This window comes from Chenopodium quinoa, unplaced genomic scaffold (genome assembly GCF_001683475.1).
Source record: "Chenopodium quinoa cultivar QQ74 unplaced genomic scaffold, ASM168347v1, whole genome shotgun sequence".
Taxonomy (NCBI): domain Eukaryota; kingdom Viridiplantae; phylum Streptophyta; class Magnoliopsida; order Caryophyllales; family Amaranthaceae; genus Chenopodium; species Chenopodium quinoa.
In genome coordinates this window covers 85,536-102,664 of record NW_018744128.1, presented here as the reverse complement: position 1 = coordinate 102,664, position 17,129 = coordinate 85,536, and the positions used below count along the sequence as shown (strand labels likewise).

At 35.4% G+C, this 17,129-nt stretch overlaps 1 protein-coding gene across 1 annotated transcript; it reads left to right on the top strand.

Annotated features, from left to right (window-relative positions):
* The first annotated feature begins 281 nt into the window (after positions 1-281).
* Positions 282-15,534, top strand: LOC110692661 (RNA cytidine acetyltransferase 1-like). The gene is made up of 26 exons (XM_021869691.1): positions 282-502; positions 618-709; positions 1,301-1,472; positions 1,582-1,704; positions 1,807-1,980; positions 2,178-2,288; positions 2,406-2,539; positions 2,677-2,770; positions 2,853-2,951; positions 4,799-4,935; positions 5,732-5,826; positions 7,424-7,547; positions 7,665-7,752; positions 7,836-7,935; positions 8,044-8,096; positions 8,795-8,971; positions 9,063-9,100; positions 9,784-9,880; positions 10,906-11,085; positions 12,123-12,231; positions 12,307-12,379; positions 12,456-12,603; positions 13,925-14,053; positions 14,337-14,462; positions 14,715-14,780; positions 14,862-15,534. The coding sequence occupies exons 1-26, from the start codon at positions 398-400 to the stop codon at positions 15,096-15,098; spliced, it is 3,081 nt and encodes a 1,026-aa protein (XP_021725383.1). The 5' UTR covers positions 282-397; the 3' UTR covers positions 15,099-15,534.
* Positions 15,535-17,129: the final 1,595 nt, after the last annotated feature.

The window sequence follows — 17,129 nt, the reverse complement described above, 5'->3', positions numbered from 1 at the left end:
TTATCAACCTATATTTATTTACTATCATTTACTATCATGTGAGAACACGAAAGATTATATTAAAGTACAATTAGTTTTAATTTTTTTTAAAAAAAAAAAAAAAAACTAGGTTTAACTATAAGTAATTGCCATTCTCTTTTCAAAACTTGCCATCATGAGTATATTACCCCAATAATTTTATTTTTAATAAAGTAAGAAAAAGAGAAAACATTAGGGATCCCTCCGCACAAGGGGAATTCCTAATGCGAGTATATGACCCCAACATGACTTGGCTTTCACAGGATAAACAAGACAAAACCGAAACAGGTATACAAAACATAATAAAGTCTCTTAAAAATTAGCGGCCGTTTCTTAAACCCAAAACCCTGGTTCTTCCTTATACACAGAAACACCAAAAATGAGGAAGAAGGTCGACGAACGCATCCGAACCCTAATCGAAAATGGCGTCAAAACCAGGCACCGTTCTTTGTTCGTCATCATCGGTGACAAATCTCGCGACCAAGTACTTTTTTCTTTCTACTTTTTTTTAATTTTCAATCAATTTTTTGCTATTAATTTGAGTTTTTTGTACGTTAATTTGATTGTTGAAGATTTTAATTATTGTTGAATTTCTACAGATTGTTAATCTTCATTATATGCTTAGTAAAGCTGTTGTTAAGGCTAGGCCTACTGTGCTTTGGTGTTATAGAGACAAGCTAGAACTTAGCAGGTAACACTCATTATTGCAGTTTTATTGCTTTTTATTTTACTTGTTAATTAATTGAATTGTTTTTAATTTGAAGATTGGTTGTTTTTAACTTGAATTAGCTTTGTTTTTCATATGAGAATTAGTTGGTTTTTGTGTGAGGAATTTCCCAAATTGGGGTTTTTATGGAATATAGGAGTGGATAAGAGTTTTCCCGAATTTGCTTCGATTTTATATTGTCAAGCAAGTGCCCAAAGAGTTTAACTGCTAACCCGGAACAATCGGGGTTTTGTAGTTTAATATGGTTAGGTCACTCACTTAGATGCCTCTAGGATGGTTTTAACTGTGAAAATTTTTACTTATATACAAGAAGATGGGAGGACTAATGAATTAGTCTCAGCTGGTTCTCCGTTATTCATTGTTGTATTCATTTAGACGATTTAGTTGTTCCTGCTGTTGATTTTTTCGTGATTTTTGTTCAGTAGTGTTGTAGATATGATGTCATTGTGGATGTAGATTTACTTCTTTTGCATTCAACTGGTTACATGCTATTAGTTGGGCTGTATTATTATCATACCATTTATTATTATGACCTATATGGTGTGCTTTCTGCAGCCACAAGAAAAAACGTGCAAAGCAGGTGAAGAAATTAATGCAGAGAGGACTTTTAGATCCTGAGAAGGTTGATCCTTTTTCTCTTTTTATCGAAAGTGGAGGGATAACATACTGTTTATACAAAGATTCGGAAAGAGTGCTTGGTAATACCTTTGGCATGTGCATACTACAGGTAGTTGGATTTTTCTGTTGGCTGACCTGATCATCTTTTTACTGTATTTTATTGATTACTTAAATTGGTACTTTGTGGCTTTCATAATTTGTTGGTTGGCTGCTTTTAGGATTTTGAAGCATTGACGCCAAACCTTCTGGCAAGAACTATAGAAACTGTGGAGGGTGGAGGACTGATTGTTTTGCTCCTGCGCTCTCTGTCTTCATTAACAAGCCTTTGCACCATGGTTATGGTATGAGTTGCTTCTAAGCCCACTTTCCCTGGATGAAAACTGTGTATTTACTTCCCTTTCATGCATATTTTTTTAATTTTTGATCTATTTAAACAAGTGCAGGATGTTCACGAGAGATTTCGTACAGAATCCCATTCTGATGCCACAGGGCGCTTCAATGAACGGTTCTTATTATCAATTGCTTCCTGCAGATCATGTGTAGTTATGGATGATGAGTTGAATATATTACCTATTTCAACTCATATAAGGTCAATCACTCCTGTTCCTGTTAGAGAGGTAGTCTTTCCTATTTGAGAGTGTTCTGATAGAGCCAGAAAGTTATGTATACAATACCTAGTTTCTCGAGCGTAGATCCATAAGATAATTACAAAGTGTGTTTTATAAAATTGGAAAAAATTAGTATGGCTCAAACATCCATTTTTTTTCCTGTCCTACAATTAATCATTCTCTATTAACTTGAGCTTGGGATTTAGGACTCTGATGGACTTTCAGACGCTGAACGTGATTTAAAGAATTTGAAAGAGGAACTCAATGAGGATTTTCCTGTTGGTCCTTTGATTAAAAAGTGTTGCACCCTTGATCAGGTACTGGAAAATAAGATGAGAGATAAAGTTTTTTCCTCTTTGTTCATATTTTTTTCCTATGAGGCTATTGACTGTTTTGAAGTTTAAGTGCTTAATTTTACATTATTGTATGCATAGGGAAAAGCAGTCATTACATTTCTTGATGCCATCTTGGATAAGACTCTCCGTAGTACTATTGCCCTACTTGCTGCTCGTGGTCGTGGTAAATCTGCAGCACTTGGTTTGGCAGTTGCTGGAGCTGTTGCTGCTGGGTAGTATTTGCAACTCCCTCCTCTTCTCCTCCCTTTGCTTTTTCTAACAAGCAAAGGCGGAAGGAATGATCTGAGAAGTGTTTCTTTAATTGCTGTTAACCTCTGTAGGTATTGATTGTTAAAATGTATATCTACAGGTATTCTAATATCTATGTAACAGCACCAAGTCCTGAAAATTTGAAGACCTTGTTTGATTTTATCTGCAAGGGGTTTGATTCATTGGAGTACAAGGTCCGGAGTTCTTCATAAATTAAGATCGATCCGTTCACTTGTTGAGAATTTATGACCATGAAACTAAGACTTTCCTTTACAGGAACATATGGACTATGACGTGGTCAAAAGCTCTAATCCGGATTACAAGAAAGCAATTGTGCGGATTAATATCTACAAACAACATAGGCAAACAATCCAGGTAAGGACATAATATTTGACTTGATATGTAAGACTGTAATATTTTGCTTCATCAAACATGCTTTTAACAATAGCTTTTTTTCTTAAAAAATTTATTTAATTTATTATGGCTTCTTGAGGCAGTTCTTTGTGATTGTTTCTGATGAGGAAAATCAAACTATGTTCTTACAATGTTTGTCTGTTTGTTCCTATCTGTAGTGTTGTTCCATTGGGAATTAATGAACTGAAATTTTGTTGTTTCTGTAATTATAAATCAATATTATGATATACTCCGTAGAATTTATGGTAAACTGGTTAAGTTAAAACTTGAAAAGTTTAGGTGCTTTGCATGATTAAATGGAGGGAAATATCATCTAGAATAAAGCAAAGTGGACCTTGTTGCTAAATATGATTTCGAAAATCAAGAATCTCCCTGGGTCTAGTTGGAAAAATGAAGGAAGGCATGGAAGATGCCTCCTTCCCCACTCTTGAGGTTTTGCTAGTAGACATAAGACAATTTTTTTAGGGTGGGGGATGTGGAAGAGTGTGGCTAAATGGTTAACTGGTAGCCACCTACCAATTAATAAATTGATTTCTCTTTTGTGTCCCGCTTCATCTTATGATTTACATTTGTAAGGATAATGATAAAAACAATGTGCTGGAATAGCATCAACTATGCCTAAGAATTATTGCGGGTGCAAACAGCAGCTCAAACTTCGACCAAGGGCGCATGCAATAACATAAATTACACTATTGATGGCAAAGGGTGACATTAATTTCTAATCATTTATGCTTCAACATTGCAGTTTATGTCATTTTGCGCACCCTTGGTTAAAGTTTGCGTTACTGTTTGCCCCCGCAATAGTTTGTGTGGTTGTGTGCACCTTAGACTTGGTGTTGTTTTGGCCCTATTTTTCCAGAATATATAGGTATATAAATTGCTCTCTATTAGAACGCTTCACGGAGCAATGAGTCCTTTAATAGTACCTTATCTCTACGAATACTTGACATGACCAATTTTACGGGACTATTGGTAATATTAAAAATTTGACCAAGTATTTCTGAAAGTAAGGTGGGATGACTAAGATATTTGATGTGTAGCCTCATTTAAGAGAAGTTAATTTTGTAACTTTTAAAGGCATCTTAGGATGTTAAGTGGGAATATCTTTGTGCATTTTGCAAATCTTTGGTCTCTGGGAAGTTTTGAGTTATTCTTGCTATTGTGGCAGAAGCTTAATGGAGTCTCAGCTAAACATGAAAATGCTAGTTCTGAAAATGCAGTACTTGATGTTGCCAGTGAAACAGAATGGCCACAGTAAATTAGTATCGCTGGGAACTCCTGAAGGCTAAGTGATTAAAGGCATCTAGGTAAGATTTTAGAAGATGGGGGCATTTGGTGCCTGTAAAGTGTTCTAGTAGGATCTTGCATGATTGTCTGTATGGGTTAGACTGTGAGTGTTATGAGTGATTCATTAACAAGGACACTCTAGTTTTTCTCTCTTTTGTGAGTTGAATTTCCTAGCACTTATGATTTTTCCTTATTCCTTGTATTAAGAAATACCAGACTAACTATTCATTTATATGCAATTCATTTCATGTGGAAGATTAAATATTCTGCCATTTGGTGACCTTATATGTGTAGACCGTAGATGTATAATATATAGCTATATGGGGAGGTTTGCAATTCTTGTTATTGAGTTAATGAGATATGACCTTCTCCACTCTTTGGTATCCTACTTTTTCTACATGCATCCACATCTGCTCAAAATGTCATATAACGATGTCATCAAATATGTGTTGCTTGAGTAATTGTGAACCTTTTTGTGTGAAATTGCTTGTTCACTAACTGATCCTTATTTGTGGTAACAGTATATACAACCCCATGAACATGAAAAGCTATCTCAAGTTGAGCTTTTGGTAATTGATGAAGCAGCAGCTGTTCCTTTACCTGTTGTGAAATCTCTTTTAGGGCCTTATCTTGTCTTCATATCGTCTACTGTTAATGGGTATGATATTGTTTTCTGTTTAAATATTTGAAGACAAAGCCAATGCTTCTACGTGAATTGTTATTTTTTCTCTTGCCTTTTCAAGAATAATTTCTACTTTGTCATTGTGCTTCTAAAATTTCTTTTTGTGGCCTTTTTAGACTGAATATTGCTCTTCTTTGTCTCATTTCCAAAATATCACTGAAGTTTTACATTTTCCGTTCATTCTTTTATTACAAATAAACAGCAAAATATGGCATTGAAAACAAAAGAAAAGAAAAGAGAAGAGATCACACAGAAATGCCACCAGTATTACCAAACTTTGTGTTCTTCCTTCCGTCCCCTATTGTTTGCCCCATTGCCATATTTTACTTTTACATCTGGTTCAGTGAAATTGATGAGATAGAAAAGTGTTGGGACCTAAAGTAATTTTTGTGAGGGTATACTCGTGGTTCCCCTTGGACATGGTATGGAGCAATCTTTTATGGATGACCTAAAAAGGAAAATAGGGCAAACTGTTAGGGCCGGAGGGAGTATTTGTTAATTTTTGTGGATAGTAAAGGCGCAATAAGTAATAATGTTTAAGTGGCACTATCATGAAAAGTAACAATGCACTAAATTCACTAGAATGGATGGTTTTTTAGTGCCTTCTTGCCATATTTCCTCATTTTGATTGTCTGAGATTGTCATTAATTTTGTGAAAATATCTGTTATAACTCTTTAACTGGGTTTTAAAGGCAAAACATACTAAAAAAAACTTTCTCTTCTACCGTCAATTTTCCCTTATTGCATTGCTCCCCTGGTTGTATTAATACAGTTATGAAGGTACTGGACGATCATTATCACTGAAGCTTCTGCAGCAACTAGAGGAGCAGAGTCAGACGTCTAAGAATTTGGATAGTTCTCTTACCGGTATGGATTTTTTTTTTTGTTGGTTTGTTGACTGATCAACTGTAATTATTAGTTGTTTCTCTTCCTCGTAAATTTGGAAAGCAGCTGTTCTTAGCTCTTTATTTTCTCATGTCCGCAAGACTGTTACTGTATGGCTTCTGCTGATATGGCTGAGAATTGATGTAGATTTCACTATGAAGGGTGTTATAAAAAAATCAAAGCATTTAAAATGATGATTATAGAGAACCTACTTGTATCTAACAATGTATGGGTAGAAGGATCTATTGATGGAAGAATTTTGGTCCAGGATAGTGTTCTGATTCTTTCTTCAGTAAAAAGTGAGCATATCAATTTTACCTGGATCAAGGGCTTGGACTGATGTAGTGATGTGTGATATGGGTTGTGCATCGCAAAACTAGGGTTTGTTAAACCTGGAGACCACGAATCATCTTTTACAGTCAGTTGAAATAAATTTGATCTAGGGTTTAGATCAGTATTACCCCACTCACTTTTCACCCTGTGAAGCACAGTTTAGAACTTTCGATATTCAAATTAGTGTAATGAACTTTAGGTTGTGGATTGTGTTCCAGTACTTGTTCCAATAAGTACGGCATTCCAGGTAGCATTGGTTTTGAGCAAAAGTTCTAGATCTGGAACAACTGATTGATAAACATGAAGCACAAAAATTAAGGGATTCTAAATGCCTGTGCGATGTAGGGTCAACCCAAAGTTTTGCTGGATCCTGGTCATGGGTTCTTTGATTTTGTGTGTTTGGGTGGGGGGGCGCTGAGTGGCAAAAAAAAGAGCATTGAAGTTTCCCTTTACACACACACACGCGTGCGCGGGCACACACACACACAGAGACAGCTTTAAAAAAGAGCATGAATAAATCTTAGTTCTGTGCGGAACCTTTAATAGGTCCACACACACACACAGAGCATGAATAAATCTTAGTTCTGTGCAGAACCTTTAATAGGTCTGTACCAAATCTTTTTACACACACACACATGCGCGCGCGCACACACACACACGCGCACAGAGAGAGAGAGAGAGAGAGAGAGAGAGAGAGAGAGAGAGAGTTCTGTGCGGAACCTTTAATAGGTCTGTACCAAATTTTTTTATTTTAGTTTATAGTGCTTGCTTGTGACATTTCTTTTGTTGAACTTTGGCATTTTCATGCTTATTGGCAATGCTTAAATGATCTTTAATTCTGTATCCTTATTTTCTTTATTCTTATAAGGGCATAAGATTCTTGGGCCTTTTTTTCTTGTCCACTTGGTGCTACTTTCCTTATTATCTTTGTTGGTTCTGAGTTTGTAGCAGCTCTTAATTAAATTCCTGTTGAATAAATATTCTTCTATGTCCTCCCCCAGGCAATGCCTGCATTGAGGGACAGCAATAATTTCTTGATTATTCCATTGGCATAAAGCCGAACTGGTTGTGAATTATGAGACCATTTCCCTATGGAATAGAAGTGTGCTAATTTGCTAAATGGTCTACTACTCTTACTTACTTTCATAATTCTGCATGGAACTTTACTGAACATAGGCATTCAAAAAGATAACATTTTGTATCCTGATAATAATTACGATTTTGAATTTCTTATTCTTTGTTGCAGGCCGAATTTTCAAGAAGATAGAATTGAGTGAATCTATTAGATATGCCTCTGGTGACCCTATTGAGTCCTGGCTTAATGAGTTGCTGTGTTTGGATGTTGCAAATTACATACCCAATATCAACAGGTTGAAAACATGTTAAACATCAATATGACATCATTAATTCTTTGGTTAATTTACTGGTTGCCCTTCTTCCTCCTGGACTACATGCCAGAAGTAATTCTTTCTCTTGTTCATAACCAGGTTGCCTCCTCCCAGTGAATGTGATCTTTATTATGTTAATCGCGACACACTGTTTTCTTATCACAAAGACAGTGAATTGTTTCTACAGGTATCTGTCGGACTTTGCTTTGGTTATAACTTGCATGGTCTTTATTTGCCTTCTAGGATACTTATATATATCTGAACCTGCAGAGAATGATGGCTCTATATGTTGCATCTCACTACAAAAATTCCCCAAATGACCTTCAACTTATGGCCGATGCTCCTGCACATCACCTTTTTGTGCTGCTCGGTATGCTTGTGTTTGATTTCAACAAGCCTTATAAGCAATCATTGAATAAATGGTTTCAACTTCACTAACTGATATTGTTTCAAAATCATGGTAACATTGTTTATGTAGGCCCTGTTGACGAGTCAAAGAATCATCTTCCTGATATTTTGTGTGTAATTCAGGTTTGACCAATTATGTCATTTTAAGTTGCTTTGAATATTCCTTTTCAAATTTGTGTTTTGGGATTGTTGTTTCCTTGTTTGCTTGTAGGGCACATCTGTGTGCACTTGTATTTCTTTTTATTTAAGGCAAGTTTCTCTCCTGTTATAATTCTTCTACCATCTCCATCCCATAATATTGTGCCTATTTTCATTAGTACCTTCTTCAAGATGTACCTTTGATCACCAATATCTTTACTTTCACAATAACTAAAATTATATGAAGCTGATACAATGAAACTACACATTGAGACGAATCTAACAATGTATCACATGACTGTTTTTTGTATATATTAATGAGAATTTTTGGTCAAACTTTTTAAAATTTGACCATGAAAATGAATTGAACACTATATTGTGGGGCTAAGGGAATACTGGCAACACATATAATCTTCGACAAGCGTCAACAACACATGGGAAGCTAGATATATAATCTTTGATAAGCGTCAACAATACTGGCAACACATATAATCTTCGATACCATGCATTCTTTGTTATTAGTTGGGAAATTGGTGTGGCAAAATTTTGTTGTTTAGCATTACTAGAGCATTTCAGTAAGATGTATTGTTTTTAGTGCTGATGGATTTGTCAGTTCTATCTTTAGTATTGTCAAATGCATTGTGATGTAGTTTGCTTATTTGAATTTTAAATTTGTTCTGCAGGTCTGTCTAGAAGGACAAATCTCTCTAAAATCTGCTCTGAGGAGCTTAAGTGATGGCCGCTCTCCTCATGGAGACCAAATACCATGGAAGTTTTGTGAGCAATTTCGAGAGACAGCTTTCCCTAGTCTCTCAGGTGCACGCATTGTGCGGATAGCCACTCATCCTAGTGCCATGCGGGTGAATGCTTTCTCTTGTTATTGATTTCTTGAGTTATTCTACAATCTTGAGTTTGTCACTATAATGTTGGATTTTTCCTGATTTTCTGCAGCTTGGGTATGGTTCAGTTGCTGTGGAGCTCTTGGCAAGGTATAAACAACTTAATAGTTGGCCACATTTAAAGCTGTAGGATTTATATGTATATACTGCAGCCATGCTCGTTGGAATGTTTCAACTTTCAAGGCTATAAGATAAAGTGAAAGGAGCATATACAATTGCAATCACCGAATACTGTGCATAGCAACTGTGTATCCATGTCCATATTGTGTAAAGTTCTTAATTGAAAGGCATTACCTAGACTAAGACATTTCATTTATAAGTCTGATCAGATCCTTGGATTCCCAGCATTGAATCTCAATTATTTATTATTCAGAGAAATTAACGGGTGAATAACTTGATGCTGCTTGTTCATACTTCCACTTGTTATTCCGTTGTCCTGAATATTTTGTTTGCTTGTGATAACCCTTGTACAACTGCTGTGTTTTTTTCTTAAAAGTAGAAGATGAAGCAGTTGTCATAGTTTAGGACTATATATTGCTTGTATTTAAGGAATATATTAATATCTGATTGACAATTGGTGAATGAGAGACAAATATTTGATATCGTATTTTCTATGATTTGTTCTGCTTCCTTGGTAGCTTTATTTCGTTTTGAAGGCTTCCTTGAGAATGATGAGATATACTTTGGAGCCAGTACTCTCTTCTGGATCCTAGTATTTTCGTTTCCACACTGCACACCATATCATGCTGATATTTAATGCTGCTGGCCTTCAGGTACTTTGAAGGACAGTTGACTTCCACATCTGAAGCAGATGATGATGTTGAGGATATTAATGAGCCACCTGTTAGTATTGTTCAAGCAGCAGAAAAGGTAAAACTCAAATAAGTAAATGCTTTATTTTTCGTGCCGTTGTATGAAGTGGGTGGTTCTTTTTTTTTTTTTTTTTTTTTGTTCTTTGGCTAGTTCTACTTTCAGACTGATTATAGAAAACCTGTAATATAAACTATAGAAACATGGCTAGTTCTTTACATGGCCTGGTGTTAGTAATGTGGGAAGCTGAAAGGTCTGAAGTTTAACTCATAAGTATACTAGCTCCGTTTAGTAAGAGAGAGGGTATAAAAGTTGGGTGTAAGGTAAAGTAAGAGAGATTGTGTTAAGGTGTATATATTGTTGGGTAAGAGGAGTATGATGGTAATGATTGTGTGCCTAAAATGGAATAAAGTAAAGTGAGTAGCACAAAAAACAAAACCATAAACAAAGAGTAGGGAGATTTATATATCGGTTAGATATAGAAGCTATGTAGAAACTTTGAATTTATATGAGCACACGTTCTTCTATAGCGCTTCAACCCCTTATACTACCATTTAAGTAAAACTTCTTTTATAGGGAGGTTTACAAGAAAGCTTGTTTTATATGGAGATTTACGAGCTAGTTATCTCAGACAGAATGGAAAAGGAAGATACTTTGGAAAGCAAAGAGACAATACAATTACCTGAAAATTATGTAATTTGTCCATCAAAGCTATAACTGTTAACATAAAGAAAAGTTTGATGTCATTTGACTTGTATATACCAACTTTATTGCACATTAAATTTTTTTTTTAATTGAAAATTTTAAATATGAAATTTTTCTTGAATAATACACCATGTGTCACTTGGGGTTTGAATAGACTTGGTAAAGATGATATTGAAGTGATGAGCTACTTTTACACTACTTATTTGTCATCTATCTTGTTCCATTAGTATGATGACAGTGATGATTTGATTTGCTTAGTTGTGTTTTGTTTATTACTTACTGCACTATGTTTTAATGGGCTTGTCCTACGAGATTAGTGTTTTTGTGTTGGTATGCCAGGCACACCTACTAGGCTAAATTTCTCTCATATTGTTATGCAGGTGTCTTTGCTAGAAGAAAATATTAAGCCCAGAACAAACCTTCCTCCTCTACTTATGCATCTTCGTGAAAGACGTCCTGAGAAACTGCATTACATTGGTGTATCCTTTGGCCTTACACTTGACCTCTTCCGATTTTGGAGGAAACACAAATTTGTTCCATTTTATATTGGCCAGATTCCGGTTAGTGCTCTTACTTTCCTACCTTTTGCATTTGTGTGGGAGGCTTTTGAATTGTCATTATGAGTTTTGGTTATATAATTAGTCTGACTTGTATATGGAGTTATGGACGGGCTTTATTAGCAAATTGCTGTTAAGTTGCAACATGAGTTTTCATTTTGGTTGCAAGTAAGCACTTTGCAACATGATCTTTTGGAAAATTTGGCATCCCTTTGTATAAGATTTTCACTTCCAAAGTTACTCTAGGTGTAGTACCTTGAGAATTTGGACTAGATATGACCTTACATCCTAGGTTTTAAATTCAAGGAGGATTTGTAAAATATTAACACCACAAACCAAAGAGAGGAGAAAAAAACAAATAAAATTTGAAGAAAGTGTTTCAAAGTAACCAAAAGTCTTAGGCTTAAAATTCAGTTTCTTCTGATCATAGAAACTATTGAGTAAAGCTTTTAATCTATATTCTTGTTCATAACCTTGAAAAGTTTAAAGTTGTACATAGGCTAAATCTCATATATGTAATGGATGAATGAAATCGATTTTATTTTAACTCGTAGGAAGTTTTGTTATATCTGGATTCGCATTCCACCTATATATTGGATTAAAATATTTTCTCTCTGCTCCTTTATGTTTTACTCGGTTATTGTAGATACATAATTTAAGAAAAATTTGAATAAGGAGATATATTAAGACGGTAAAACGATGAATGGGTGTAACTGTGTAATAAAAGATGAAGAAAGTAAGAATGTGTGGAAAGGTGTAGGATAAGAGGTGTAAAATGGTAAAGGGGGTATGCCTAAAGTAGAATAAAGTATATTGAGTAAAACAAAAATAACAAATAAGAATGGAAAGTGAGTAGAATGAAAGAGAATGGAGGTAGTATTTGATTTGTCATCTTGCCTAATATGAGTCGAACATAATTGAGAAAAACCAAGAAGATTTAACAACTGCCTTTATTCTTCTTAAAGTTCATATTATATTCTCGCTTGTGCTAATGGAAGTTTGTGTTTGTGTGTGTGGATGTCATTTGTGTGCTAAATCAGAATGCTGTGACTGGAGAACATACTTGCATGGTCTTAAAGCCATTACATAATGATGATATTGAAGTTGATGCATCTGATCAATTGGGATTCTTGGCTCCGTTTTATCGAGGTGAGTCAGTCTCCACATGAGATGAATGCTTCTTTCATGTGCGGGTATTGTTATTGATTGTTCTTTCATCCTTAGATTTCAAGCAAAGGTTTAGTAGATTACTCTGCTCCAATGAATTTCGCTCCATGGAGTACAAGCTTGCCATGAGGTTAGTAATTCTATTGACTGCGTCTGCATGTTAATTCATTGAAGAATCAAGTTTCTGATTTGCTCTTCTTTTACAGTGTATTGGACCCAAAAATCAACTTTGCAGAGTCAGAATCATCAGGGTTGAACATGGATGGGTTTTTGAAGACTATAGAGGAGTATATATCACCGCATGACATGAAGAGATTGCAAGCTTACGTAGACAATCTTGCTGATTACCGTCTGGTAGTATTTTGCAGATTTACTTTTCAAAGAACCATCTAGCATGCTTGCTTATTTATGGTCCCTCCTTCCTGTAATAAAGTAGAAAAGCTCCTTATTACCCCCTTCCAATTTCGTAACCATTCTGGTCTGTCTCATTTTGATATTCTTCATACTTAAATGAAAAATAAAAGCTCCCTATCCCATGTGAAGTAGAGCTCTGTTTCGCACACCTTTTTTTGTCTCCATCACAACCACCATTTTTCTGTCATGATTCCTAACCTTCTCAACAACCTTATTATTTCTCTCCAGCAAAACCATTTTTTTTCATTCCTCTCCATCTAAACCATTTGGGCCTAGTATTTTTTTCCTTGCAGCTTCAACCCCACCTCCCCCCCCCCCCAATAATCTTGTAATGTGAATCTTCAGGGTGTAGGTGGGTGGGGTGAAAAAGAAGAGGGGGGGGGGTCCCATGCATATTTCATTATTTTGTTCTCAGTGAAGAGTTGATAATTATGTTGTTTGAGGCTTTCTGTGTATATAGGCTGTGCAAGGGACACGAACTAAGGAGTAGGGAAAAAAAAAGAAAGGGAATTAGTGTTTTTTCTTAGGAAGCATATTGCGATGTTGGGACCACACTAAGGGGATGACAGAGGAACTTGTCTAAAAGCTGTCCAAATGTCTTGTTCGACACACAATATAAACAATACTGTAAGGAAAGACGGTTGGAGGGGAAGCTTACAATGGGAAATACTTTGATGAAAAGTTTTAACATAGATTTCAATTTGTAGACCACTAAGGAGTAAGCGCAATGGCTGATATTCATGTTCTAGAAGCTTCTATAGGCCAAGGATCAATCTTCAGAAATAATAAAAATAGAACATGGAGATGCTATTATTTTGAGAGACCTTTGAAGTTAGTATTTGCATTTTCAAAAGAGCTATATATTCACTAATGTGCTATGCATGGATGTTCATCTGAGAAATCGAAGGATGACTCTTTTGACCAAATCATAATTATAATTGTAGAATTATATCTGCCAACTAATTTCAGGGAAAGAAAAAGAGTTATATGTCAAACTAATGGAAGTTTAACTTGAGAGGTTAATGATCAGAAAACACTTGTTGGTAGTGTATCATATGGTAGGAATCGTAGGATTCCCTTTTTTCGGATTTTTTTTCTTCATATATTATTTTTGTCAGTCATTCAAAATATCTTGTACTACCTTTTAAAGCATCTATGGACTGATTTCTATAAAATCTGCTGATGCATCAGATGTTTGATGATCACAATGCACAGAAATGGGCTTTCATCTGGATTTCTTATTTGCTATTGCTTTCTACAGATCCTAGACCTTGTTCCTGTCCTTTCACATTTATACTTTCAAGAGAGGGTCCCTGTTACATTGTCATATGCCCAGGCATCAGTTCTGCTCTGTATTGGCTTGCAGAATCAAGACGTATCATACATTGAGGTTCCATCTCTTGTCTTTGCTGTTGATAAATAAATCTTTACAAATTTTTGTATTACCTGTGCATCTGGAAAGGTTTTCATGTTGATGTCTCCATTTAGAGCAAAACTATTGATTGTGGTCAAATTTTATTCTCTTACAAGTATTAAGGTAAATGATGAACTTGGATAAATGGATAAGGAGTATTTTTTTTAAAAAGCTTGTGTTGCATAGACAGATCCTAGATGTGCAATTATTAGTATGTGAGATGTATCTTTGCTAATGTATCTCCTTTGCCGTTTTTCAGGGTCAGATGAAACTTGAAAGGCAGCAAATATTGTCATTGTTCATAAAAGGGATGAAAAAGTTCCACAAATACTTGTATGGTATTGCTACCAAAGACGTTGAATCATCCCTTCCCCGTCTAAAAGAAGTAAGTCAAGAAAATTCCAAGAATTCTGACCTTGAATGTGGAAATAAGATGAATTTCCTATGCATTCTCACATACATAGTCCTTCAGTGGTCATGGTTGTATATGGTATATTTTTATGTTTGATTAAAGTTTAATATCAGCTCTCGTATTGTCATAAAGAGATGCCAGAAACCCTACTTACTGAATGTTCACTATCAAAATTGTAATAACTAAATGTGATCTCTTCATTCTTACCAAATATTTCTTTTATAGATTGTGATGGAACCTCACAAAATATCTTTAGAGGAGGATCTAGACAACGCGTCAAAGAGAGTGAAGGTAATCTGAATAAGGCTGTGCCTGTTTAAACTCCTATGTTTCCATTTTTTACAATTGCACTAAGACTGATTGCTGTATCAGAGTGACATGAAGGCCAAGGCTGAAGGCTTGTTGAATCCTGAGTTGCTTCAACAATTTGCCGTAGAGGCTGACTTTGAGAAAACCCTTGGTGGAAAGATATCCTCAAGTGGCTTAGTCAGTATTAAATCCAACAAAAGTAAGCCAGAGAAGAAGAGCAAGGTTAGCGACAGTAAGAATGAGAAGAAAAGGAGTAAAGATGAGCGTGGCAACAAATCTAACAAAAAGAGAAAACCATAAGTGGGAATCCAAGAGGAGAAGACATACAAGAGAGAAAATCATAAGTGGAAGTCCAAGGGGAGAAGGTATACAAAGAGAACAGTCATCATTAACATCAAGAGTTACATGATTCTCGTGGGCTGTAGAATGCCATGCAGTTCAGTTGCAGGATGCTTCATTTAGCTCGTTAGGAGAACAGGGAAATTTCCCCTCGAGTGTAGTTGTTGAATCACCCAGAAAGGTCATTCACTTGCTTCCATCCTTGATTTGCCATCAAGGGATGCACAATTTTGTCTCATGTGGTTAGTACTTGACTACTCACCCCAAATGTTAGGTGCAAGTAGTTTGTTTTAAGATAAGAGAGAATTTTATTATTCCTTGTAAGCTTTTCTTGCACAAGTCTGTATTGTAGGTAATACTTGCATCGGTTTTTGGTATTTGTCCTTAATTTCGCCAATTTTCTTTTGCTTGTTTTTACACTCATGAGATTTAAAGAAAAACGGCCCATCTTGTGTGCGGTTAGCCACACTATGTGGCCACTTGTAAAATACTAACAAGTAACCCCTATTACATTGATTGAGTAACCCCTATAATACTGACCGAGTAACCCCTTTAACACTGACGAAGTAACCCCTGTAACACTGACAAAGCAACCCCATAACACTGACAAAGTAACCTGCACCGTGTGACCAGCCACATATAAGAATTTGTGAACGACTTATCAAAAATAGGTGACCGGATTTTTCATGAAAATATAAATTAATATGGATAATCCAAACTTTTAGTTGTGATTATTGTGAAGTGATTATCGTAGATTTAATATGAACTAGATTTAGCAAACGAGTTCAGTTTTTTGTATAGTCTAAATATAAATGGGTTGAACTCTTGGACTTGATTATGGGTCAGTTTTTAAAGGAAAATTGTCAGAAATAACTTTTTAAAGCAAGCAACTACTTTGTCAGAAACAACCTTCTGAAATTCCCTGGGATTTTTTACGAAACTGAGCCCTATTAGCAAACTATTTACCAATATAGACGCGTGGCCAAATTATTTACGGAATTGAGCTTCTGAGGTAAAACGCTGCCTCGGTCAGCGTTTTACCTCAGTTATTATTTTTTAAAAAAAAATTCTTATTTAGTGAAATACAATTTTTTTTTTTTTAAAAAAATGGAAATACATAAAAACGCTGCCTCAGTCAGCGTTTTTGTCTCAGGCTGTAATAGGACTTAAAACGCTGACTGAGGCAGCGTTTCATTAATACTAGAAACACGCTGCCTCAGTCAGCGGTTTTGCCTGGTATATTTTTCGCGCACTCACTCTTCCTCAAAACTAAAAACTCAAACTCACTCTTCCTCACGCAATAGCCTATCTTCCTTAAAGCTCAGCCGTCGCCGCCGCCGCCTGCCTGCCGCCGCCGCGCCTCTCCTCTTCTTTATAATCACATTGTTAGTATTTCTCACTTATTTGTTTTTAAAATTTAAAAACCTAGGTTAGTTTGATAATTATATGCTACATTGTTTTAATTTGATAATGTTGTTGATTATTCTAAGTTAGTTTGATGTAAATTGACAATTACGTTGATAATTCTAAGTTGGTTTGTTGTAATTTGATAATTGTCTAGTATAAAAGCCCTAAATTGATGTTAGTTTAGTAAGAAAGTTTATGATGAAATTGTGGAAATGTTTGACAAAATTGTTGAAAATGTTGATGAAATTGTTGATAATGTTGATGAAATTGTTGTTTTAGTTTGATAAAGTAGCCTACATTGTTGTTTAATTACGAAAATTTTGTTATGTAGAATATGTTGGTTGTTATAGTGTGAATATGTTCGTTGTGTACTTTGTTGTGGTTGTAATGTGAATTGGAACAATGTTGGTTATTTATGTTTATAGTGTGAATATCTTGGTTGTTTTTGTGCGAATTGGTGGAGATTGCATGCAATTAAGATGTGTTTTTGGTTGTTGTATAGAATATGGATGCACAAAACGCAGCTTTGTTATGCCGATGGGGGGTGAATTTGTGTCTGATGGACCGAATGTCCAGTATAGTGGT